This window comes from Panthera tigris, chromosome B4 (assembly GCF_018350195.1).
Source record: "Panthera tigris isolate Pti1 chromosome B4, P.tigris_Pti1_mat1.1, whole genome shotgun sequence".
Taxonomy (NCBI): domain Eukaryota; kingdom Metazoa; phylum Chordata; class Mammalia; order Carnivora; family Felidae; genus Panthera; species Panthera tigris.
Window position 1 is genome coordinate 53,009,984 of NC_056666.1, and position 25,168 is coordinate 53,035,151.

The following is a 25,168-nucleotide window of genomic DNA, read 5'->3' on the forward strand; positions in this document are numbered from 1 at the left end:
TTGCACATGGTGAGGCTGCCACTTTGTCACTAAGTGTATCATTAACATGGTCTGATTATTTGATCCCTTTCAGTTCCTTTCTGAACTGGGAATTAGAGTTCAAAGCCTTGGAGCTCATGGTGCTTCTCTGCCTTTCAGAACCCAATGGTGGCAACCTTGAAAATGATTAATCATGAAGTCGGAGAAGGCAGAGATCATTGCATACCATTCTCATTGTTATTTTTTCTTTTTTTGGCAAGTTTTGAAACCTGTTTGTTCATGTTTAACCGTGAAAGACTTCCAAGCCATTCCTTCAGCCTCAGAGTGACTGAAATTTTCAGATTTTCCTAGCTACCTCAGCAATCAGTATCCTCCTAATTGCCTGGGTGTGACATCCAAGAAACATGTTTTTTTTTTGTTTTGTTTTGTTTTTTGCCTGCCCTCTAAACTTCATTTCTTACTTTCAGTATGTTGTAACATCCTGTCAGCTTTGTTAAGTGCCAACGTTTCTCCGTTCCTGTGTGACCTTGGCCTATCTTCATCATCTCCCACCCAGCTGTCTGTCACGGTCTTCTGTTTCCAGCCTCTCACCCCCAAAGTCTGTTTTCCACATCACCTTCATGGTCACTTCCCTGAAACATACATCTGCAGTGATTTCACTCAACACAGAAACCGATGGACTCTTTCTGAATTTCATAAATTATTTCAAGCGCTATGTTGTTGATGATGTTTATTAGGAACTATTTTAGTTTAAAAACTCCTACAGTTACCTTCCAGCAAACACAGGTGCTTCTATATGAGTTTAAGAGATGTTACCTATTGAATAATATCTAGAGAGGGGTAGATATTTTTAGACACAACATTTATTTTTGATGACCTCTGAAAAGAAATATTATATGAGAGGAGTATAGGTATTATTACCTACTATGACTTACTTCAATGTTATTTATGAAGTAAAGGCAGACTAATTTATTTAACACAGATTAACAGTATTGTAACTGTAAATAACACCTAAATTCTGAAGTTAAAGTTCATTGTGGAGAATGAAGACAGACAAAATAGAAATTCACATGGCAGGGAATTTTGGGCTTTCAGGGAACTGTAAATGACATTCTCTGCCAGAAATGACTGGAAAATTGTGTTGTCTTCTTTTCTAAATTTGTTTCCGTTTTCACCTCTTGGAAATCATATCTTGAGTTTAATCTCTTTTTCTTGGCAATGAATTTTTAGATATGACACCAAAGCACAAGCAACAAAAGCAAAAATTTTTAAAAAGTGGGGTGACATTAAATAAAAAAGCCTCTGTCCAGCAAAAGAAAATGAAAAGGAAATGTATGGAATTGAAAATGTTTGCAAATCCTGTATCTGATAAGGGGTTATATCTAAAATATATAAGGAGCCCCTATAGCAAAAAAAATAGCAAACCCTCTCCAACCAAACAATACAATTAAACAAGTGGCAGAGGGACTAAGTAGACATTTTTCCAAAGGAGACCGGTAAATGGTGAAAATCCTGAAAAGATACTCAATATTACTAATCATCAGGGAAATGCAGATTAGAACCACAATGGAATATCACCTCCACACCTATTAGAATGGCTGTCATCAGAAGGAAAAGAGATTAAGTGTTGGCAAAAATGTGGAGAAAAGGGAATACTTCACTGTTAGAAATCTAATTGATACAGCCACTATGGGAAATGGTATGGAAGTTTTTCAGATAACTAAAAATAGAATTACCTTCTCATTCACCAATTGCATTTCTGTGTATATCCAAAGGAAATGAAATCAGGATCTTGAAGAGAGATCTGTACTTCTGTGTTTATTGCAATCGCAGCATTGTTCCCAATATCCAGGATATGGAAACAGCCTAAGTGTTTGTCTATAGATGAATGGATAAAGATGTGGGGTGTGTGTGTGTGCACGCGCGCACATACATACGGTGGAATAGTATTCAGCCATGAGAAAGAAGGACATCCTGCCATTTGTGAGAACGTGGATGGGTTTGAGGGCACTACGCCAAATGAAATAAATCATCCAGAGAAAGACAGATGCTGTACGTTATCACTTATATATCTCAGGAATTTAAAAAAGTCAGACTCCTAGAAATAGAGAATAGAGTGGTGGTTGCCACGGCCTGGGGAATGGGGGACATGGGAGATGTCAGTCAAATGGTACAAATTTCCTATTGTAAGATGAGTACATTCTGGGGGTCTTAACACCACTGTATTATACTTGAAAGTTGCTGAGAGGGTAGATTTTAAATGTTCTCAACACAAAAAAAGAAATATTAATACTTGAGGTAATGGGGGTGTTAACTATGTTTATCATTTCACAATATATGTGTATTACATCAACCTGTAATCTTAAACTCACACAATATTATATATCAATTATATATCAACACTGGAAAAAATGTTTTTCCTATTTTTTTCTACTTCTGCTTTATATGTTAAGAAAACTTAGATTGCTTTTTCTGGCTTGTATAGTAGTAATCATTCAATATCATCCATTTTTCTTAACTTTGAGGGTAGCTTTTTAAAATTTTCTTTAACACTTATTTTTGAGAGAGAGAAATATCCGAAGCAGGCTCTGTCAACACAGAGCCCGATGTGGGACTCAAACTCGCAAGCCTTGAGATCATGACCTGAACCAACGTTGGATGCTTAACCGACTGAACCACCCAGGTGCCCCAAGGGTAGCTTAAAAAAAAAAAAAAGCATACGACAGCTAAGTATACTAAAGCTTTGTTTAATGAAATAAATAAATTTGTTGATGGACCTTATGGCATAAAATAGAAGTTTTTAAAGCAGGGATTTTATTTTGAGTGTTGTTTCTACTTGAGTTGAATGCTGTGTTAAGAAGGTCTCTGAGGCTATATCTCAGCTCAGTGGAAAACAGGTAAGAATTAATGATGTCTCACCTGCCACATGTGTAGGGAGAGAGTGATGTCCTACAGGCCTTCTCTGATTTCAAGTATGACCACTGTTATTAGGGATTTGAACCCTAGGGTCATCTGATTACAAAGGTCAAATTATTAAATAGCTAATCTGTATTGGCTCTTATAATGGTATATAAGTAGACAGGAAAGAATAGTATAATTTATAATATATATATTTTAAAGTTTACTTGGGGAGAAAGAGAGCATGAGTGGGGGAGGGGCAGAGAGCAGGGGAGAGACAATCTGAAGCAGGTTCCACGCTGTCAGCTTAGAGCCCAATGTGGGGCTCGAACCCACCAAGTTGTGAGATCTTTACCTGAGCTGAAACCAAGAGTCAGACTGAGCTTAACTGACTGAGCCACCCAGGCGCTCCTAATTGATAGTATTTTTACACTTGAAGTATTTTGAGATGGGAGTTGGGGACAGTGTAGCCATGTGGGTTGGAAGAGGTAGAAAGGATATTCTTTTCCTTTTTTTTTAGTCAAACAATAATCTCTGATTTCTGAATTTGTAAGTGTGAGCCTTAGGTTATCACAGTAATTGGGAAACTTTTGAAATGTAGTTCTGTGGACTGAATTGTGTCCCCCCAAATTCATATGTTGAAGCCCTAACCTCTCGAATGAGGCCTTCAGAAAGTAGAATTTAGAGAGTAGAGTGGGGGTACTCCCCTCTTACCACCCCCTCCCACTACCCTCACACCCGCCCCCCCCCCCCATAATGTCAGGACACAATGAGAAGGCAGCCATCTGCAACCCAACGAAAAACCTCTCAGCAGAAACCCACCATGCTGATACTCTGATCTTGGATTTCTAGTCCACAGAACTATGGAGTCTATGGATTTCTATTGTTTAGGCCACCCAGTCTGTAATATTTTATTATGGCAGCCTGCACAAACATGCAGCTAAACGAGAGAACCACAGGCCTAAATCAGTCCCTTTCCTCTGTGCTTCGGCTCTGTAAATCCTAGTTTCTGGCATTGGAGTCTGATCACACTGTCTTTTCTTTTTTTTTTTTTTTTTTTTTTCAGTCACTTCAAACTCTTTATTGACCAAGAATTATTATATAAATAACCAGGAATTATTAGTAACATCTGTTGATTCATACAAAAACACTGGAAATGATTTACCTTGTTCTTTAGTTCATTATTGATGCTGTTCTCAGATCTCAAGCAACTGTTCTTACAGGAAGGATAACTGATTTATAATGGAAGTATGTAATAGCCATACATTGGTCTCTGGCAGGGCAAAAACAGGTGGCAGGCTAGATTTGGCCCATTTGACATTGATTGCGAACATTTATACTACATGACGATTCTGAGAGATGTCCAATTCTTTTTTTAATTAAATTTTTTTTAACATTTATTTATTTTTGAGAGATAGAGACAGAGAATGAGCAGGAGAGGGGCAGAGATAGAGGGAGACACAGAATCCAAATCAGGTTCCAGGCTCTGAGCTGTCAGGCTCTGAGGCTCTGAGCTGTCAGCCCAGAGCCTGATGTGGGGCTTGAACTCACAAACTGCGAGATCATGACTTGAGCCAAAGTTGGATGTTTAACTACTGAGTTACCACCCCACACTGTCTTTTCTTACTGGGCTCCCCATTTCCACATTCAGAGCAACGTTCATATTCTTTTCTAAGTGGCAAGTCTACAGTTTCAGAATTCATGTTTTTTCTCTTGCCTCAAGTTCTTTACTACTAAAAAATCCCAGAATCAAGATTGAACAAGTAAACAACGTGTATTTTCTAGGTTTATGGATTCTGGGTAAATTGGTATTACTTATCCAAAACTGCACATTTTAATGAATTTTAGACTTTATACCAAAATAACATTTGAATGATGTTCCTTTCACATCCTTTTTCTGGTGTTCTCATTTAAAAAATATTTATGAAATATCTTTTACCTGTCTTTTAGCTTCTGTATTTGGCACTTGAGATATAAGGGAGAAGGTAACAGTGGAGTGTAGCACTGACATGAGTAGTCAGAAAGGACATGAACCATAAACAGCCCTTATGTTCATACTGGGGAATATTGGCCCCAAATGTAACAAACACTGAAAGAAAAGATCCATCTCTCCCACCTTAAGAGAGCTGTTGTTTTTTTTATAGAGTTACACTTGAATGTGTGTCAGTATAACTTAGGTGATTCTTGGGTACCACCTCAGATTCTGATGCAGTAGATCAGAACTGGAGTTCAGGAATCTGCATTTAAAAAAATTTATTTATTTTTTAATTTACACCAAAGTTAGCATATAGTGCAACAATGATTTCAGGAGTAGCCCTCTTTGTGCCCCTTACCCACTTAGCTCATCACCCCTTTCACAACCCCTCCAGCAACCCTCTGTTCTCTATATTTAAGAGTCTCTTGTTCTGTCCCCCTCCCTGTTTTTATATTATTTTTGTTTCCTTCCCTTATGTTAATCTGTTTTGTGTCTTAAATTCCTCATATGACTGAAGTCATATGATATTCGTCTTCCTCTAAGTTTGTTTAGCATAATGTCCTCTAGTTCCATCCATGTAGTTGCAAATGGCAAGATTTCATTGTTTTTAATTGCTGAGTAATACTCCAGTGTGTGTGTGTGTGTGTGTGTGTGTGTGTGTGTGTGTGTGTGTGTGTGTGTGTATGCCACATCTTTATGCATTCATCCATTGATGGACATTTGGGCTTTTTCCATACTTTTGCTATTGTTAATAGTGCTGCTATAAACATTGGGGTGCATGTGCCCCTTTGAAATACCATACCTGTATCCCTTGGATAAATAGCTAGTAGTGCAATTGCTGGGTCATAGGGTAGTTCTATTTTTAATTTTTTAGGAACCTCCATACTGTTTTCCGTAGTGGCTGCACCAGTTTGCATTCCCACCAGCAGTGCAAAAGAGATCCTTTTTCTCTGCATCCTCACCAACATCTGTTGATCCTGAGTTGTCAGGAATCTGCATTTTTAACATATTTCTTGGGAGAATGGATGAAAAAAGACCACCAGGAAGGGATTCCTCATTGGTCGCATAAAACAATTTAGTGTCTGAAAAACTCTAGCCCACACCATGTTTTTTTTCTTCTGTTTTTTTTTTTCAGGGTCTTTAGTAGAAAATCTCTGCTGCCTGGTAGTTGGCATCTTTGGGGTCAGTTTTATGGGGGGTTAGTTTCTATACATTCCAACTTCAGTTCCTCCCTTCAGGCCCACTGCAACCCCAGTCAGCAGGAAATTCTGGAAACTGGAAGACAGAGAGAGTGACCACTTTTTTTTTCTTTCTCCTCAAGGTACAACTATCTAGTTAGATATAAAATCCTACACTCTTCAGTTGTTAAATCTATCAATCTAGTCATCCCTCTGGGATTTGATTAATCAAACAGCTGTAACTCATCTTAAGGAGTTTGTCTCGGAAAAAAACAAAACAAAACAAAAAAACCCAGTAAATAGCTAGTGACTTTTTTCATCCTGAGAAAAATAAAGAACAGTTTAAAGTCTAAATCTTATCAGGGTTTCCTCTGAAATTTTTTAGAGGTTGGAATGTGTAGCTTTTAATCTTGTTTGGGGAATTTTAAAATTTGGCTCAGATTAAAGGGCCAAGTTTTTAGACACATAAGCAGCTTACTATCTAAAGACACTAGAATATATATTTTCAGATGCACATTTTAAATAAATTAAAATGATTATTTACTAACATGGTAGATCTATTATTATTTTTTACTTCTTAAAAATATAATTTATTGTCAAATTGGTTTACATACAACACCCAATGCTCATCCCAACGAGTGCCTCCTCAATGCCCATCGCCCATGTTCCCCTCCCCCACCCTCTCCATCCATCCTCATTACTCTGTACTTAACAGCTTTTGTGGTTTGCCTCCCTCTCTGTAACTATTTTTTTTTTTTTTTTGCCTTCTCTTCCCCCATGGACTTCTGTTAAGTTTCTCAAGATCCACATATGAGTGAAAACATATGATATCTGTCCTTCTCAGACTGACTCACATGATCTTTTAAATATGTTTCTGTTGACATAATTTAAGTGGCACTCAAAACAAGCTGGTTGTGTGTGAGCTTACATGTAGTTAAGGTCTAAGCTATAATTTTTTTCTTTAAATGTTTTTATTTATATATTTAGAGAGGGGGGAGGGACAGAGAAGAAAGAGAGAGAGAATCCCAAATGGGCTCTGTGCTGATAGTGGACTTGGGGCTTGATCTCATGAATCATGAAATCATGACCTGAGCCAAAATCAGGAATCAGATGCTTAACTGACTGAGCCACTCAGGTTTCCCATATATATAACTTTTCAACAATAATGAACGATTCAAATAGAAAGGTGGATCTTAGAAATATGTAATTTGCTATTGTAACATTTCTGGTAAGTTGTATCGTTGAACTTTTGTAGGTAAATGCTTTTATTTCCTATTTTTTTAAGTTTATTGATTTTGAGAGAGAGTGGGAGAACATGAGCCAGGGAGGGCCAGAGAGAGACTCCCAAGCAGGTTCCCTGCTGTCAGCACAGTGCCTGATTCAGGACTCAATTTCCCCGAACTGCAAGATCATGACATGAGCCTAAATCAAAAGCCTGATGCTTAATTGACTTGATATGCCCAAATTCGAAAGACCCCCAAGAACAAACCACCAGAGTCAAAGCCAAGTGGCAAGGGTCGTTTATTGCAGGTTCAAACCTGGACCTCTGCGCACTCTTACTGGTGACGCTAAGAGGTCCCGAGCGAGGATCTTACAGCTTCTTTTATAGACAGGCACAAACAAGTTAGGGATTTTTCACGGTTACAGAGCTGTTATTGGTTGACATTTAAATTTGAACACTCAGCAGAACTTGATTGGTTCCTGCCTTTTTTTCAAACCACTCAGCAGAACTTGATTGGTTCCTGCCTTTTTTTCAAACCACTCAGCAGAACTTGATTGGTTCCCGCCTTTAGGTCAGACCACAACCGGGCACTCCCTGGCTGATTCCGGGAATGGGGGGGGGGGGAGGGGAGGGGAGGCCTTTTCTTTGCAGTTGTGAGTACACCTGGTAATTTTTCTCTTAGTCTCTCATTCCCCCCTTTCTTTGGTGCCTTAAGAGCCAATCTTGGATCTTATGTGTCTGACTCAAATGTTTCAGTAATGATGGTTGGTATTGGGTCCTAAGGACCATCAGTTGGATTGTGTTAACTCGGTCTTTGATAAAGGCAACTAGTTTATTAATAATATAAGGCCCGAAGGTGAGGAGGAGAAGGAGGAGTATAAGGGGCCCAGCTAGAGCAGAAAGCAGGGTGGCTAGCCATGGGGACTGATTGAACCAAGACTCAAACCAGCCTTGTTGTTGTTCTCGTTCACACTTCCGTTTGGCCAGGCCTTCTCTAACTTTAGCCATGGACTCTCGGACTACTCCGGTGTGGTCAGCATAAAAACAACATTCTTCTCTTAAGGCTGCACATAAACCTCCCTGTTGGAGGAAGACTAGATCTAGCCCTCTTCGGTTCTGTAGGACCACTTCAGAAAGGGAGGTCAGAGATTTTTCGAGGTGCAAGATTGAGTCCTCAAGTCTGGCTATATCCTCATCAATGGCTGCCCTTAGGCTATTGAACCCCCGGTGCTGGATGGCTAGTGATGAGATCCCTGTTCCTGCCCCTATGGTACCGAGGCCAAATAAGGTGGCCAAGGTTATGGCCGTAAAGGGTTCCCGTTTTTTTTCTTATTGACTCTCTTGCTTCCGTCCCTTCTGTCCACAGATCATATACAACATTTTCTCGGTGGTAAATAACCTTTGGAAATACTAATACCATGATACAATATTCGGTTGACAAATTAAAAACATTTCTGCTAACACATGGGGTGAGCCCTGTCTTAGAACAAATCCACCAACTGTCAGGAGCTGGAATTATCCATTTAGATTCATCTATAGAGTAATTAGTCGGGGCACAGAGCTGGATATGGCTAGAGGGGACCTTTTCTATACAAGTCCCATTGCCAGTGACCACTTGCAGTGTGAGGCCAGGGCCCTTTCGATTCCACTTGCAAGCTGCTGGCGACTCTTTTCCTGATTGTGAAAAAGGGGCAGCTAGACCTATGGCTTCGTAGAAGGGGGGTTTTATATCATAACATAGCCAGCAGGCCCTTGTTGCCTCAGGGTCTGATCGGTTTAAGGCCTCATACGCTGCTGTTAGCAATTTCCATAGGGAGTCTATGCCTTTTGGGTTCTGATTTTCTTGGACAGCTTGTGCTTTTACTCCTGGGGTAAGGATGGGGGTCCTGCTGGAGGGAGTAGTGGAGATCTGCCCGGGGATAAGCTTATCTGTTTTTTTTTTTTTTTTCAGTACCTGATTTGGCCCCACTGGTTGTACAAGAGGGGAGACTTTTAATTTTATTTGAATGGCAGTCCCAAAGAGGGGATATTGATATAAGTAGAGTCCCCAAGTGAGTCCTGAGACCCATCGCCTGTCTTTTTTTCCTTCCTCTGTAAATCTTACACGAATAAGGTTACAGTTTTCATCATACCTGGTGCGGTACATGGTCAGACATAGGACATTTCAATAAATTGGGGTTTTACTTCCCACTTCCATTCCCCATCATTGGAGGTGATGCAACTCCAGGCTGCGCAATAGAGGGTTTCAAACCCTCCACATGTGCGCCTCATTGCCCCCATCCTAAATCCTGGACATGCATAAAATCCATTTCTACTTATTGATACCCTCCTTTGCAGTTGCCTCCATTTACCTCCTTCCATTTCTTCTAATGGACTTTTTCTAAATTAAAATATAAATCTGGCCACCAGGTATTTAATGGGGCAGTTCCTAGGGTTTTGTTGTAGATTTCATGAGTCTCTAAGTTAGTAATTTCCCATGTCAAATTATAGGGGGTGTGGGGGTTTGGATTTACAGACAGAATTTGCATAACAATCAAGAGGAGGGCAAGTACCATAGTTACGGCTCAGTCCGTTGGTGGCGTAGGGTCAATTTTAAAGGATTGTCCTTAGTCCGATCAACAGTCCAGGTTGTCTTTGAAGGTCCGATGAGGTCTGAGAACCGGTCCACTGGTTTGGCGTGGGCGAAATGGATCCACGTGGCGATTCTGTCTACTTTGATGGCAGTAGGCGTTGTCAGGATGACCTAGAAGGGTCCTTTCCACCTGGGCTCCAGAGTTCCCTGCCGATGACGTTTGACGAGGACCCAATCCCCTGGCCAGAATTGATGTGGAATAGGCGGGGGTCCAGTCTCATAGAGTTCCTTTAATTTGGGCCATACATCTTCATGGACCCTCTGCAAGGCTTGTAGGGAGAACAAGAATTCAAGACTATTATCGTTCTCAGCTTTGACAAGGTTATCTTTTAAGTTAGGGATGATGGGGGGTGGTCTACCATGTATTATTTCATAGTGTGTGAGTCCCAGTTTGTATGGGGAGTTACGCACCCTGAACAGAGCGTAGGGGAGAAGGACCACCCAATTAGCGCCAGTCTCCATGGTCAATTTGGTTAGGGTCTCTTTTAATGTTCTGTTCATTCTTTCTACCTGTCCTGAGCTTTGGGGTCGGTATGCACAATGTAATTTCCAATCAGCCCCAAGTATGGAAGCCAGTCCCTGACTTACCTTAGAGACGAATGCAGGTCCATTGTCTGACCCTATCATTACTGGAAAACCATACCTGGGCAGGATTTCTTTTAGGATCTTTTTGGCTACAATCTGTGCCGTTTCATTCTTGGTTGGAAAGGCTTCAGTCCATCCTGAAAAGGTATCTACAAAAACTAGCAAATACTTATATCCATATTTTCCTGGTTTTACCTCAGTGAAATCTACTTCCCAATAGGTCCCTGGTCTGCTCCCTCTTTGTCTTACCCCTGTTGTCTGAGGATTGCTACTCGCATTGTTGAGTTGGCACACTGTACATTTAGTGACTACTTGATTGACCTTATCAGAGACATTTCTGATTTTTAGTCCAGTCTGTCTCAGTAAGTCCAACATTTGCCGGGAACCTAAGTGGGTGCTGCGATGGATCCGCTCTAGAACTTGCCATCCTAGTTTATCTGGGAGTATAATGCTGCTTTTAGAGTCTCTCCACCAGCCATCTTTGATTCGGGTCATAGGAAGTTTACTCATCCATTGAATGTCACTTTCTGAATACTCAGGGCTGGGGGAAATTCCTGGGGTCCGGGGTCTGGCAGCTGTAGGGTCAGTAATTGCGCTGGGGGCCGAGCTATGTTTTTTGCAGTCTGATCCGCCAAATTGTTGCCCCGGGAAATTGGGTCGGTTGTCTTCTGGTGTCCTGGGCAATGTACAATTGCTAGCTTTTTGGGTTCCCATAAGGCTGCTAGCAGGGCTAGAATCTCTTCTTTATTTCTGATGTCTTTCCCTTCAGCTGTGAGGAGCCCCCGTTCTCTGTATATCGCCCCATGTACATGGGCGGTGGCGAAGGCATATCGGCTATCAGTGTACACGGTTAGCTTGTGGTCTCTTCCTAATTTTAGGGCCTGGGTTAAGGCTATTAGTTCAGCCTTCTGGGCCAAGGTTCCGGGGGGTAGGGCTTCTGCCCAAACCACCTCGGTTTCTGAAGTTACGGCCGCCCCCGCATACCTTTGTCCCTGGTGAATGAAGCTGCTTCCGTCGGTGAACCAGATGGCGTCCGCATCCGATAATGGTTGGTCCTGCAAGTCCTCCCAGACCCCATAAACTTGAGCCAGTATGTCGGCGCAGTCATGAAGTGGGGTTCCCATGTCTGGGTCTGGCAGCAGTGATGCTGGGTTCAGGGCCGTTGGGGGGTGAAGATGACCCTGAGGGGGTTCAACAGCAGTCCCTGGTAATGAGTGAGTCGGGCATTGCTCAGCCATCGGTCAGGCGGCTGCTTGAGGATGCCCTCGATGGCATGCGGGGTGGTGACTTGTAGCTCTTGGCCCATGGTCAGCTGATCAGTGTCCTTTACCATTAGGGCAGTGGCTGCAATCATCCGGAGACAGGGTGGCCATCCGGCGGCCACTGGATCTAGGTTTTTAGACAGATAGGCTACTGGCCTGCACCAAGGGCCCAAATGCTGGGTTAGCACCGCCTTAGCTATGCCTTGGTTTTCATCTACATATAGGTGGAAGGGTTTGGAGACATCAGGGAGTCACAGGGCAGGTGCTGATAGCAGAGCAGTTTTAATTTGTTGGAAGGCCTGTTTGGCTTCTTCTGTCCAACTAAAGGGCTATTGATCTTTTGTTGCCTGGTATAAAGGTTTTGCTAATTCAGCAAACCCTGGTATCCATAGTCTGCAGAACCCAGCTGACCCTAGGAATTCCCTCACCTGTCGTGGTGTCTGCAGTCTGGGAATACGAAGGACAGTCTCCTTCCGGGCATCCGTTAGCCAGCATTGCCCCCCTCTCAGTAAGTAACCCAGGTAAGTTACCTCTGACTTGCAGATCTGAGCCTTCTTTGCTGAGGCGCGGTAGCCTAAGGTTCCCAGAGTTCGCAGGAGACCTTCGGTTCCCTGGATGCAGGCTTCGGGCGTCTCGGCAGCTATTAAGAGATCATCAACATACTGTAGGAGAGTTATATTAGGGTGTTGTCTGTACTCACTTAAATCTTCGTGTAGAGCCTCGTCGAACAGGGTCGGAGAGTTTTTGAATCCTTGTGCCAGTCTGGTCCAAGTGAACTGGCCATTTATGCCCCTGTCTGGATCTGTCCACTCGAATGCAAATAGCTCTTGACTTTTAGGTGCTAATGGTAGGCTGAAAAAAGCATCTTTTAGATCCAGAACAGTATACCATTGTTTTTCTGGGCTGAGGGCGCTCAAGAGAGTATAGGGGTTAGGAACGGTTGGATGTATGTCCATCACCTGCTTATTGACTTCTCTCAGGTCCTGCACTGGTCTGTATTCCCCGCTGTTGGGTTTGCACATGGGCTGCAGGGGGGTATTCCATGCTGAGTGGCAGGTGCATAGGACCCCGAAGTCAAGGAGGCGGCGGATATGCGGTGTGATGCCATTTTTGGCTTCCGCGGGCATGGGGTATTGGCGCACGCGGACGGGGTCCGTCCCGGGCTTGACCTCTATAAATAGGGCTGGGCGATGTTTTGCTAGCCCCATACCACCTGTTTCTGCCCATGCGTCTGGGAAGCGTTGAAGCCAGGGCTCGATGCCCTGATCCAGAGGAGTGGGTTCCTGATGGAGCCTATATTCATTTTCTAGTTTCACAGTGAGTACAGATATGGGTTGGTTGTGGAAGTCAGTCACTGTGGGTCCCCCTGGTTGGAAATGAATTTGGGCCCCCATTTTGGTAAACAAATCCCTCCCCAACAGGGGGCAGGGGCTGTCGGGAATGACCAGGAAGGAGTGGGTTACTTTCCCAGTTCCTAAGTCCACAGTCCTCTGAGTTGTCCAGGGGTACTTCTTTATTCCGGTGGCCCCTTGTACCCAGGATGATTTTTCAGATACTTTTCCATGGGGCTTGACCAGAACTGAGTGCTGTGCCCCAGTATCAACTAGGGACTGGACCGGGGTCCCCTCCACTTGCAATGTTACCCTAGGTTCGGGGAGGGGATCCGAACCCCGTCCTCCCTATTCTGTATCTTGGGTAAACAGTATGGGGGCTGCCATTGTCCTTGGCTGGGGCGGGGTTGTTTCTTCTTGGGGCATTCTCTTATCCAACGGCCTTTTTCTTTACAATAGGCGCATTGATCTTTATCTAAGTGCCGCCTGGGATGGCGTGTTGTTTGAGTGCCTTCTGGGGGTGGCTGTTCTTTCTGGACTATAGCGGCCAGGACTTTAGTCATTTTCTCTGTGGCCTTGATCTGTCTCTCTTCTGGGGCGTCCCTGTTGTTGTAGACCCGTTGTGCTATACGGAGCAGATCCTGGATCTGTTTACCTTCTAAATCCTCTAGCCTTTGGAATTTTTTCTTAATGTCAGGAGCTGCTTGATTTACAAAGGACATAACGACAGCAGCCTGGTTCTCAGGGACTTCTGGATCCGTGGGGGTAAACTGCCTAAAGGCTTCCATTAATCTCTCTAAGTAAGCAGCTGGACTCTCTGCCTTTCCCTGTACGACCAAATGTACCTTAACCAAATTGGTGGGCTTGCGAGCTGCAGCCCGGAGACCTGCCATCAGAGTCTGGCGATAAATGAGTAGCCTTCCCCTACCTTCTGCCGTGTTGTAGTCCCATTCGTCCTGTGGAGGTCTGGTTAGGGGGAAAGCAGCATTAATGAGGTCAGGGTTAGATGTCGGCTGACCATCGTCTCCAGGCACCAGCTTTCTTGCTTCTAATTGGCTCCTCTCTCGCTCCTCTGTAGTGAACAGGATGCGGAGGAGCTGCTGACAGTCGTCCCAGGTGGGCTGGTGGGTGAACATGACACTGTCTAAAGGAGCTATTAGGTCTTTAGGGTTATCAGAGAATCGAGCATTCTCTGTTTTCCAGTTTTAAAGGTCACTGGTGGAAAAGGGCCAATACTGGAGTCGGGGGTTGCCTGTTTCATCGGGGGGTCCTATTTCCCACAGGGGTAGGGCCACAGTGGAGTCGGGGAGGTGAGGGTTTGGCTCACGCTGGGTGCGCCCGCGGGTTTGGCCAGCTGGCCCCTCGTGGTTGGTTTCGTTTTCAATGGGGCCCGGCGCAGCTGCTGCCTCCTGTCCTCCTGGTTCCGGCGCAGCTGCCACTTCCCGTCCTCCTGGTTCCCCTAGGGGGGCAACTAGTGGGGCGACTGGTGGGGCGGCTGCTTCGGGCAGGGCCTGGGGTACGAGGGGAGGGGGATGATAGGGTGGAGGGCCTAAGGATAGTAGGTCCTGACTATCGGGCAATATGGGATACAAGGGCGCTGCTGGTGTCCTTGATTTTGGGGATCTGCAGGCCGCATGGCAAGGACCTTACACGTTCCCGAGGATAGGAAGGGGGCCAACCAAGGGGGTGGATTTCCCACTAAATTCCGCCATACAAGAAGGTAGGGAATCTGATCCGGGTGTCCCTTGCGACCCGGTAGAAAAATCTTTGATTTCACCTTAGCAATTAAAGGGAGGCAGAAAGTTCCTTCAGTTGGCCATCCAACGCCGAAGGTTGGCCATTCAGAGCGGCAGAGGGTTATTAATTTTCCCCGCCGGATGTCTAAACTCAAATTCTGTCCTCTGGTTCTAACATCCCTGAAGTTAGCAACAAGGAGAGAAAGAGGAGTGCTTTGAGATTGGCCCATCTGTATCCTGGAGGTGGAGGAAAGGATTAAAAGGAGAAACAGTAAAGTTATGAGGATTTCTGGCTGGGCCAGGCCAGGTCACCTGTGAAAGAGAAGGAGTTTAACACTTAAAGGTTATAGAATAGAGAACACAACACTTAGATCGTTAGCGCGTTTCGGGTGTGCGCCACCCGAACAGAAGAATTCCGATGGGCCCAAAAAGGTGCCCCAGACGGGTGCCAGTGGACATCTCCGACTGCCCTATAGTGCGTCCACCAGGGCTGTGTCAGTCACCGATACAGATCCCGCTCAGGAGAGCCAGAAATGAACAGACAAACAGAAACGGACAGAGCTGGCTCACTTACCAATTGGTCTCAGGGACGACCCGTTGACTTGGGGTCTGCTGGACTTGGGGGGATCCCGGATGAGCCCCCAAATGATATGCCCAAATTCGAAAGACCCCCAAGAACAAACCACCAGAGTCCAGAGTCAAAGCCAAGCGGCAAGGGTCGTTTATTGCAGGTTCGAACCCGGACCTCCGCGCGCTCGTTACCAGTGACGCTGAGAGGTCCCGAGCGAGGATCTTACAGCTTTTTTTATAGACAGGCACAAACAAGTTAGGGACTTTTTGCGGTTACAGAGCTGTTATTGGTTGACATTCAAATTTGAACACTCAGCAGAACTTGATTGGTTCCCGCCTTTAGGTCAGACCACAACCGGGCACTCCCTGGCTGGTTCCGGGAATGGGGGCGGGGGGGAGGTCTTTTCTTTGCAGTTGTGAGTACACCTGGTAATTTTTCTTAGTCTCTCAGACTGAGCCACCCAGGTGCCCCTGTAAATAAAAACTTATAATTGTGAATATTATGCATATGAAATGAGTCTATGTGAAGTATGTACAGTTTGAAGAATACAGAACATTCATATTCCATCAGAATATTGCTTTATAGTTCACTGGAGGCCCTACCCTGACCCCATACTCCTCTTTTCCTTATACTGTACAGTTAATCCATATCCTCAGTTTTATAAAAATAATTGTCTTTTCTCTATAGTATGAATCTTTTAAAAATGTTTTGTCTATTTTTGAATGTTATAATATTAGAATAACACTGTTTTTTTTTTTTTTCTGATCTGCCTTTTTTCACCCATCTCTTTGATTCATCAATGTTGATCTCTTTACCTGTAGTTCACTCATTTCCCACTCTATGTTCATTCATTGTGTGAAGGTACATGCCACAACATATTTGTCCCTCTTTGTGTTGATGGGCTTTTGGATTGTTCTCAGTGTTCTTAGAATACTACTAACAACATGAATATAATTGTATGGCTTCTAGCACAGAATACAAGAATTTCTTTTTTTTTTTTTTTTTTTTTCAGAATACAAGAATTTCTTCAAGGTGTGCACCTTGGAGTGAATTGCTAGGTCATCTGGTATGAGCTTGTTCAGCTTGGCTTGCTAAAACCAAACCACCCTCCATAGTGGGTGTAACAGTAGAAAGTCCTCCCTGGCAGCTTGTCTGTATGTATTCTAGTTGTTCCCCATACTGATGAATCTGATGGGTGTTGAAATGAACTCTACTGTTTTTGTTTTTGTTTTTGTTTTTTTTAATTGCCATGTCAATGATTGCTAGTGCAGTAGAATCTCTTTTCATATATTTAGGAGTCATCCATGAAATGCCCTTTTGTATTTTTTGCCTAGTTTATTATTAATGGTTTATCCTCTTGTTATTTCATAAGAATTCTTTATATATTTTGTATACCTATCTTTTGTCAATTGTGTGTCTTTTTTCTTCCTATTTTCTTGAATGATTTTGGTGACAAGACTTTTTATAGTTTAATGTGGGTGTATTAGTTTCCTATGGTTTCTAAAACAAATTACCACAAACTCAGTGGCTTAAAACAACACACATTTATTCTTATAATCCTGGAGGTGAGAAATATGAAATCAGTTTCACTGGTGCAAAGTTGAGGTTTCAGCAGGCCTTGTTCCCTCCAGAGATTCCAGGGGAAAATTCCTTTTTTTTCCCTTTCCAGCTTCTGGGGTTGCATTCTTTGCGTTCCTTGGCTCTTGGCCTCTTCCTCCCTTTTCAAAGCCAGCAGCTTAGTGTCTTGTTTTAGTCCTCATATTGCCTTCTGCCTCTGTTGTTTTTAGATTTTTCTCTGACTCCTTCCTATAAGGATCTTTGTGATGACATTGAGGCCATCCAGATAATCTCACCTTCTTAAACACATCTGCAAAGTCTCTTTTGCCTTTTGGGTAACATTCATAGGTTCTAGGGAGTAGGATGTGATATCGTTGGGCCATTATTCACAGAAGATAAACTTCTGGGTTTTTTTTTTCCTCTTTCTCTTCCCTTCCCTTTCCCTTTCCCTTTTCCTTTTCCTTTTCTTTTTCCTTTTCCTTTTCCTTTTCCTTTTCCTTTTCCTTTTCCTTTTCCTTTTCCTTTGCCATGTAGATGGGAGGGTGCTATGACTGTTGAATCTTCACAGGCTAGATTAACTGAATGATTTTTAAATTCAATCTCGTTAGTTCCCTTTGGTCAAGAATGAATGACAAAATAGCCTGTCCTTTGATGATGTCCTTTAATTATCATCTACCTTTTATGCTAAATGTAGGAAAAAACATGTATATTTATATAGACTACACAGGTATACTTCAGAGGTATTGTGGGTTCAGTTCCAGACCATTGCAATAAGGCAAATATCACAATAAAGCAAGCAAATGATTTGCTTTTCTAACACATATAAATGTTATGTTTACACTATACTGTAGTCTATTAAAGTGTGCAATAGCTTTTTGTCTTAATCTACATACCTTAATTAAAAAATATTTCTAAAAGATGCTATCCTCTGAGCTTTCAGTGAGTTATAATCACTGATTACAGATCACCATAACAAATATAATAATAGTAAAGAAGTCTGAAATACGGTGAGAATTAGAAAGATGTGACACAGAGACTCAAAGTGAGACAAGGATGTTGGAAAAGTGGTACCGATAGATATGCTTGATGCAGGGCTATGACAAGCCTCCACTTTGTTAAAAAAAAAATGCAATATCTATGTAGCACAGGAAAGCAAAGCACAGTAAAACGAGATATGCTTGTATATCTTTTTAAATTCCTGGGCCCCTCTTCTTTCTCCTATATTGAATTCAGTAAAATGTCCACATGCTTGGGCTCAGTGTCCTCAGTGAGATCACATATACTTTTCCATGTGAGGTCTGTTCTATGGTAAAATCTGAAGAGTGAGAAAAATGATGCAGAGAGCTTTTGCAACCTCTGTGCCTAGTTACATGATTTGTTAACTTCATGCATGCTTGGTATATAATGAACGAAAGAAATCTCTTCGGTTTTGTGTATCTGGAAATGGGGATTTCAATGGACTGAAGACACAGGCCACACAGGCTCAACTCCTAATAAAGGAAGAAACAGAAAAGCAGATGTTCTTGGAACTATTCATGGGGATACAAGAGGCTGGTGCTAGATAAGCATGGAAATAGAAACAGGAGTGGAAGTGAGGCAGGCAGGGCCAAGAAACGATAGGCACAAGAATTATTAAAATGCTTCAGTTTGTATTTTAGTTCATGCCAGAAGTTATGGAGTTTAAAATTGGGTGCCTTTCTTAACTTAAATCTCTTTGCTTTAATCACTTGCATTTTATTAATTTATTATTCTTTCCTTTGAGAGTAAAATAATGATTTTGTTCTTCTGACTTTTAATATTTGGAAGTTGTGACAATCTTTAGAAAAATACTAGCACAGCGTTGCTATTATTGACAAAGTACTAATGTCACAAACTTATCAACCTATAATGTCCTTAGACTGGGAAAAATCAATACCTTCATAATATCTATGCCATGTGGTAAAGGGGAGACAAGAATCTATATGTATTTTGTGTTACATAATATTTGATTTTATGATATTTGAGTTTTGTGAGATGGATTTGATACTGCAATCCTATTAGGTAAAGATTGCCGACTCTTCTGTGATTGGAATAGAAAAAGGATTCAAGGATAGCTCAACATCTGCAGACCATCTATTTGACACACCACATTAACAAAATGAATAAAAATCATAAAATCAGATGCAGAGCAGAATAAGCATTTGACAGAACTCAACATCTGCTTGTGATAAAAGCTCTTAATAAAGTGGGAATAGAAGAAACCTACCTCAACATAATAAAGGTCATATGGAACAAGGCCACAGCTAACATCAAACTCACTGGTGAAAAGCTGAAAGCTTTCCTCTAAGATCATGAATAAGCCAAGGATGCCCACTCTTGCCACTTTTATTCAGCATAGTATTGGAAGTTCTAGCTAGAGCAATTAGGTAAGAAAAAAATAGAAGGCATCCAAATTAGAAAGGCAGAACTAAAGCTGACACTACTTTCAAGTAGAATGATACCATATATAGAAAACCCTAAAGGGGCCATTAAAAACCTGTTAGAACTAATAAATTCAGTAAAGTTGCATGATACAAAATCAGTAAACAAAAATCTGTTGCATATCTTTATACTATTAATGAACTGTCATGAAATGCATTTACAATTGCATCAAAAAGAATAAAATACCTAGGAATAAATTTAATGAAGGAGGTAAAGATCTGTGTATTGAAAACTACCAGAGGTTAATGAAAGAAATTGAAGACACAAATAAATAGATGTCCTGTGCTTATGTTTTAGGAGAATTCGTGTTGTTAAAATACCCAAACACCCAAAGCAATCTATAGATTCAGTAAAATTCCAATAAGTATAAAAATTCCAGTGGAATTTTTCAAAGATATAGAACAAATAATCCTATAATTTGTATGGAACCACCAAAACCAAATTAGTCAAAGCAATCTTGAGAAAGAGGAACAAAAGACATCATGCACCCTGATTTCAAACTATATTATAAAGCTGTAGTAATTAAAACAGTATGGAATTAAAAAATAAATAAATAAATAATAAAAAAAATTAAAAAAAATAAAACAGTATGGTATTGGCATAAAAACAGATGTGTAGATCAGTGGTACAGAAAGAGGAAGAAAGATCATACAATGGAGAAAGGATGGTCTCTGATAAATGGTGTTGGGAATAGCCACATGCAAAAAAAATGAACTTGACCACTATCTTACATCAGAACAATGTGGGGGTTCCTCAAAAAATTAAAAATTTTAGAACTACCACGTGATTTAGCAGTTCCACTTCTGGGTGTTTATCTGAAGAAAACAAAAACATTAACTCAAAAATATATCTCTACCCCCTGTGTTCACCGCAGCATTATTTTCAATAGCCATGATATGGAAACAACACTAGTGTCTATCAGTGAATGAATAAAGAAGTTGTGGTGTATCTGTACAGTGGAATATTATTCATCCATAAAAAAGAATGAAATCTTGGCATTTTTGACAACATGGATGGATCCAGAGGGTGTTTTGCTAAGTGAAATAAATCAGACGGAAAAAGATAAATACTGTACGATCTCATATGTGGAATCCAAAGAAAAAACAAACAAACAAAAACCAAAAAAAAACCTCAGAGAACAAATTGGTGATTGCCAGAGGCAAGGGGTGGGAGGTGGGAGAAATAAAAATTGAAGAAAAAAATGCAATGTAACTATATTTTTTTGACCCATCATATATGTGTGTGTGTCTATATAAAGCTTGAATTTACTTATTTTATTCGTTGTAAGTTTTGAAGATCTATCTAGGAGGTTCCCAACAGTGAGCTAAGCACCATACAGTACTGATGGACAATGAAGGAGGCTGAATCTTACAGTGTTGGGGTAAGGAAGATGTGTGCTAATAGAAAAAGAAAAGAAAGAGAAAAGCAAATCATATGTTGGCTATGGATACAAAAGTTAGGGAAAAATCAATAAAAATAATCTTCAAGACTCAATAGACTATATGAAATCTAAAATACAAAGTTGGTATATTTATATATACCAGTAATATTTTTACTTACACATAGTGTGCTATGTACATCCTTATATCCGTATTATACTAAGCACACACTTTCCCTCTGGAGAGTCCATTGTTAGAACATTTGCAACCATATTACTGCTTGTATAAATGCTTAAAATATATATAATAAGGCAATATATAAATTAAAACTGTTTTAAAGTAAAACATGACGCATAAAAATGGGGCCAGAAGTGAGACTTGTAACAATAGCACGAATATTAACAAATATTATCAGTGTCTTTTAATTTTCTGTGGGTAGCCTAATTTACTCTAAACTTTCTGGTAGCTACTGTAAAAAAACAAGACCCAGTGGATGATTGATTGATAATATTTATTAATGAAAGGATATTGATTACTTAGGAGAAACTACTTTTGATTCTATGTTTGTAGGACCCTGGGTAAAATAAAAACAAAAAAACCTATAATAATCATATAAAACTTTCAAAAGCATTCAAAGAAACTTGATTGAGTATAGTGAGTCATTCAATGATATCTCTGCCTAATGATGAGAACTTAAAGCAAATTTCCTGGCACTAGTCTGTCTTGATCATTGCCTGCGCGGTTCCATCTTGTGACATATATCATGTGAATCTACTGCGGGAGAATATAGTTGGCATTGAAGGATAATTCATTCCATGTGATTATCTAAATTATCCAAGAAGGATAGACTGTGAGTCTCTTGAACATATGGTTGGGTCTGTGGGGATTCAAACCAACGCCTTGGGGTTTAGATGAAAAGTCCTTCCCCGAAGAGCAGAAAGATATGTCAACAAGATTATAACCCTTGGCAAATTCCATCAAATTGTTTCGAATCTGTGGGCTGAAAACGTCAGTCCTTATTAAACTGCACACTGAAAATTATCAAGATTGTAATTGCTGAATGTCCCATATTCCTTTCTGCCATTAGCAATGAAGTGACAGCTGAATTTTTTTTTTTTTCTTTTTGGTGTAGCAGGGTCACTGTTAGTTATGAGTAAAAAGACAAAACACAGAAAAGTTTCCTTGTTTCCAACTAATACTACCTGAGAATTTAGTGCTGGTGAGTCAGCCCATCATTTCATCTGTATACTTACTGCTAAGCTACATTTTGAGGATGTTCTTCTCTCCAGTGAACACTTAGCAAGTATTAAATCACCAGTAGGGTTTAAAAAAGCAAAGACATATTCTTGACGTTTTCAAGAATTTCAAAGTCCTTTGGAAGTCTTTTGGAGCAAAGAAGTACTATACATTTGATGAGAGATTGCCTGTGAAATCTGGAGCTACTACAAGAAAAGAATGAGTTAAATATTTCAGCATAAATGCCTCTTCTCCCCATGTCAAAAGTACCATATCAAAAGAAAAAAAACAACAAAACTATGTGCCAGCAAATTTATACCCCTTGTTATCATGCAGTTTGCAAGTAAGTGATTCGAGTCTTCTAATTTCTGGTCAGAAGTAATGCACTTATGATCCTTTGTTAAATAACTTAAAAAAAAAAAAAAACCGGGTCATAAGGAACAGCACTTCTAGCTGGTAGACAAAATAAAGGCCACAAGTCAAAAGAAATAATTCAGTATCTAGCTAGATAAATGAGATGTGAAAAGACAAGACTCTGGGTTTCAGCTAAAATCTTCCCAAACATAAAACAAGTAAGGGTGTCTACCAGCTGACTTGGGTGTGGAGGTAGAGAAGTAGGACAGAGGGCAGTAGAGGCATATTTTGAGAATTAGAGACACATATCTGGTTCTTAGGTGTTAAAACATAACATACAAAGACTCACTTTGTAACAGAGTCTCTCCAGGGTCATCAGTAATAGGTATGCTCTTAAACAGGGTTGAGTTTAAGATAGAGGAAATCTCATGACTGACATAATAGTTTACATAATGAGGAAAAGGAAAATTGTTGATTTCATGGGTGTGATTCATACATTAGCCGGACAACTCAGGCTGCTGTGTTTCGGTTAAAATTCTAAATATCTTAACACCTTCCAAGCATTATTTTTGACTTGAAGAAGGCGGTTAAATATCTCCCTACCATTCCCCTTATCTGGAATTGAACTTTGAAATTTCTAAAGATTCAGAGGTTTCAGTGAGGCACAATATGGGTATTTCCCCACCTCCCAAACTTTGTATACAGAATGTCAACTGTACTGAAAAGTTGAAAGAAATTTACAATGAACACCCGTGCACATACCAGCTAGATTCTACCATTAACATTTTATAATATTTTCTTAATCACATATCCATTTCTCTAAAACTTCATCAATGTACCAATGCATCTAAGTTTTTTGATACATTTCAAAGTATGTTGCAGAAAGGGGTACACTTCTCTGAAATCCATCAGCATGCATATCGTTAAGCAGAATGCAGTGTTTATTTACTGGTTATGCAGTGTTTATTTAGCTAGTTATGTCTTAAACCTAACTACTCCAAAGCTGTCTGACTGAAAAAGAGTACTTAGGGGGAGAAAAAGCTGCCAAAAAATAGAGGCAGTTGAGATTTAGCCAGAAAGGAGCAGTTTTTATCTTGGATTAATCAGAGTTTTCAGTTATTCTTGCCATGCTAAGCCCTTTAAATGTACTATTTCATTTGATACAACAACCCTATAAATTTGTTTTGTTCCCTTCACATTCCTCATAAGCAAATGGAGTTTTGTAGAGGTTAAATCATTTGCTCCAGGTATACAGCAAGGCTGAAATGCATATATCTACATGTGTTGGACCTTGACTTGCAGGTTTTTTAAAAATGTAGATAGAAATAGCAGTGTGCTCAACTTGTGCATCCATTTCTTTCTTGTATTTATAGACTGATGTTAAAGTATTTGATAGTAAAAGTTAACTTGTGTTAATGTTAAAGCTTGATGATTATCTCTTGGGTTGTTTCCAGTATAAAATTTATTGTTCAGAATTACACTCATTTGTAATATTTTAATGTTCCCTCTTGATTTGATATATGTAGGAGTGAGTAAAGATATTAGTTACATCTGTTTTTAAAAACTATTCCGGGGCGCCTGGGTGGCTCTGTTGGTTAAACATCCGACTTTGGCTCAGGTCATGATCTCACAGTCCGTGAGTTCGAGCCCCACGTCGGGCTCTGTGCTGACAGCTCAGAGCCTGGAGCCTGTTTCAGATTCTGTGTCTCCCTCTCTCTCTGCCCCTCCCCTGTTCATGCTCTGTCTCTCTCTGTCTCAAAAATAAATAAACGTTAAAAAAAAAAATTCCAAATTCGAAGTTAGGATTGATGAGTTAAATTATTATAGCTATTAAGTTAATATCCCTTTTTTAGCCATCAATACTCCTAAGGGAAACACTGCCTATAAAACTGGAAAAAATATGCCTCTTTTTTAGATCGTTAAATTTCGTTGCCGGCATTTCCTTTATTTGACACTGAGGTTCAAGCAGAGGAGCACAATGTAATTTCCACTGAGGGAATCATTTCATACATAAGCATGTAAGCTTTGTTTCACTGAATTCTAGCAGAGGCTTCTGACACTGAAGCTTCTCTCTCTCTCTCTCTCTCTCTCTCTTTCTCTCTCTCTCTCTCTCTTTCTCTCTCTCTCTCTCTCTCTCTCTCTCTCTCTCTCTCTTTTGTGTGTGTGTCTAGTTCTTAATACAAGAATATATATTTACGATTGTTGAACTAATGTTTCTTGAGCTTGTTATGCATTAAGATGCCAAAGAGAGTAATAGCAACTAAATCCTACCTGAAGAGATGCCATTCACTGTTGAGTAAACCAAAAGCCTCATTTAAAAATATTTTGCCAAGGTGCACCTGGGTGGCTCAGTCAGTTAAGCGTCCGACTTTGGCTCAGGTTATGATCTCGTGGTTCATGAGTTCGAGCCCCACATCAGGCTCTGTGCCGACAACTCAGAGCCTGGAGCCTGCTTTGGATTCTGTGTCTCCCTCTCTCTCTGCCCCTGCTCATGCTCTCTTTCTTCTCTCAAAGATAAATAAACATTAAAAACTTTTAAAAATATTTTGCCAAGAATAAACGTGTGTACAGTATTTTTGTTGCATTTGTGGGGAATGCATATTGCTTTATTCTCAAGCCTGTTCTACCTTAAAGCCTATGTACACATCATGATTTTCAGTCCTGTATAGAATCATGTATCCTTCCATATGTAACTCAGTATGCTAGAGTTTTAAAGAGAGTAAAAGATTTGTATATTTTAAAGTAATTAAAATATTTTTGATTTAAAGAAACACCATTCTGTACAAAAGGAGGAAACTGGTAAGATTTCTTTT

The 25,168-nt window shown here is 40.7% G+C and overlaps 2 protein-coding genes across 3 annotated transcripts in view; one reads left to right on the forward strand and one right to left on the reverse strand.

Moving 5' to 3' along the window:
• PDE3A (phosphodiesterase 3A) overlaps nt 1–25,168 on the forward strand; it is a 319,114-nt gene that overhangs the window by 98,511 nt on the left and 195,435 nt on the right. The gene's annotated exons all lie outside the window — the stretch shown is intronic.
• LOC122240306 (protein NYNRIN-like) lies at nt 9,670–14,371 on the reverse strand. The gene is given in 4 exon segments (XM_042991860.1): nt 9,670–10,933; nt 11,005–11,524; nt 12,262–12,371; nt 13,991–14,371. Coding segments are annotated over 4 exon segments (1,962 nt in total). The 5' UTR covers nt 14,199–14,371; the 3' UTR covers nt 9,670–9,809.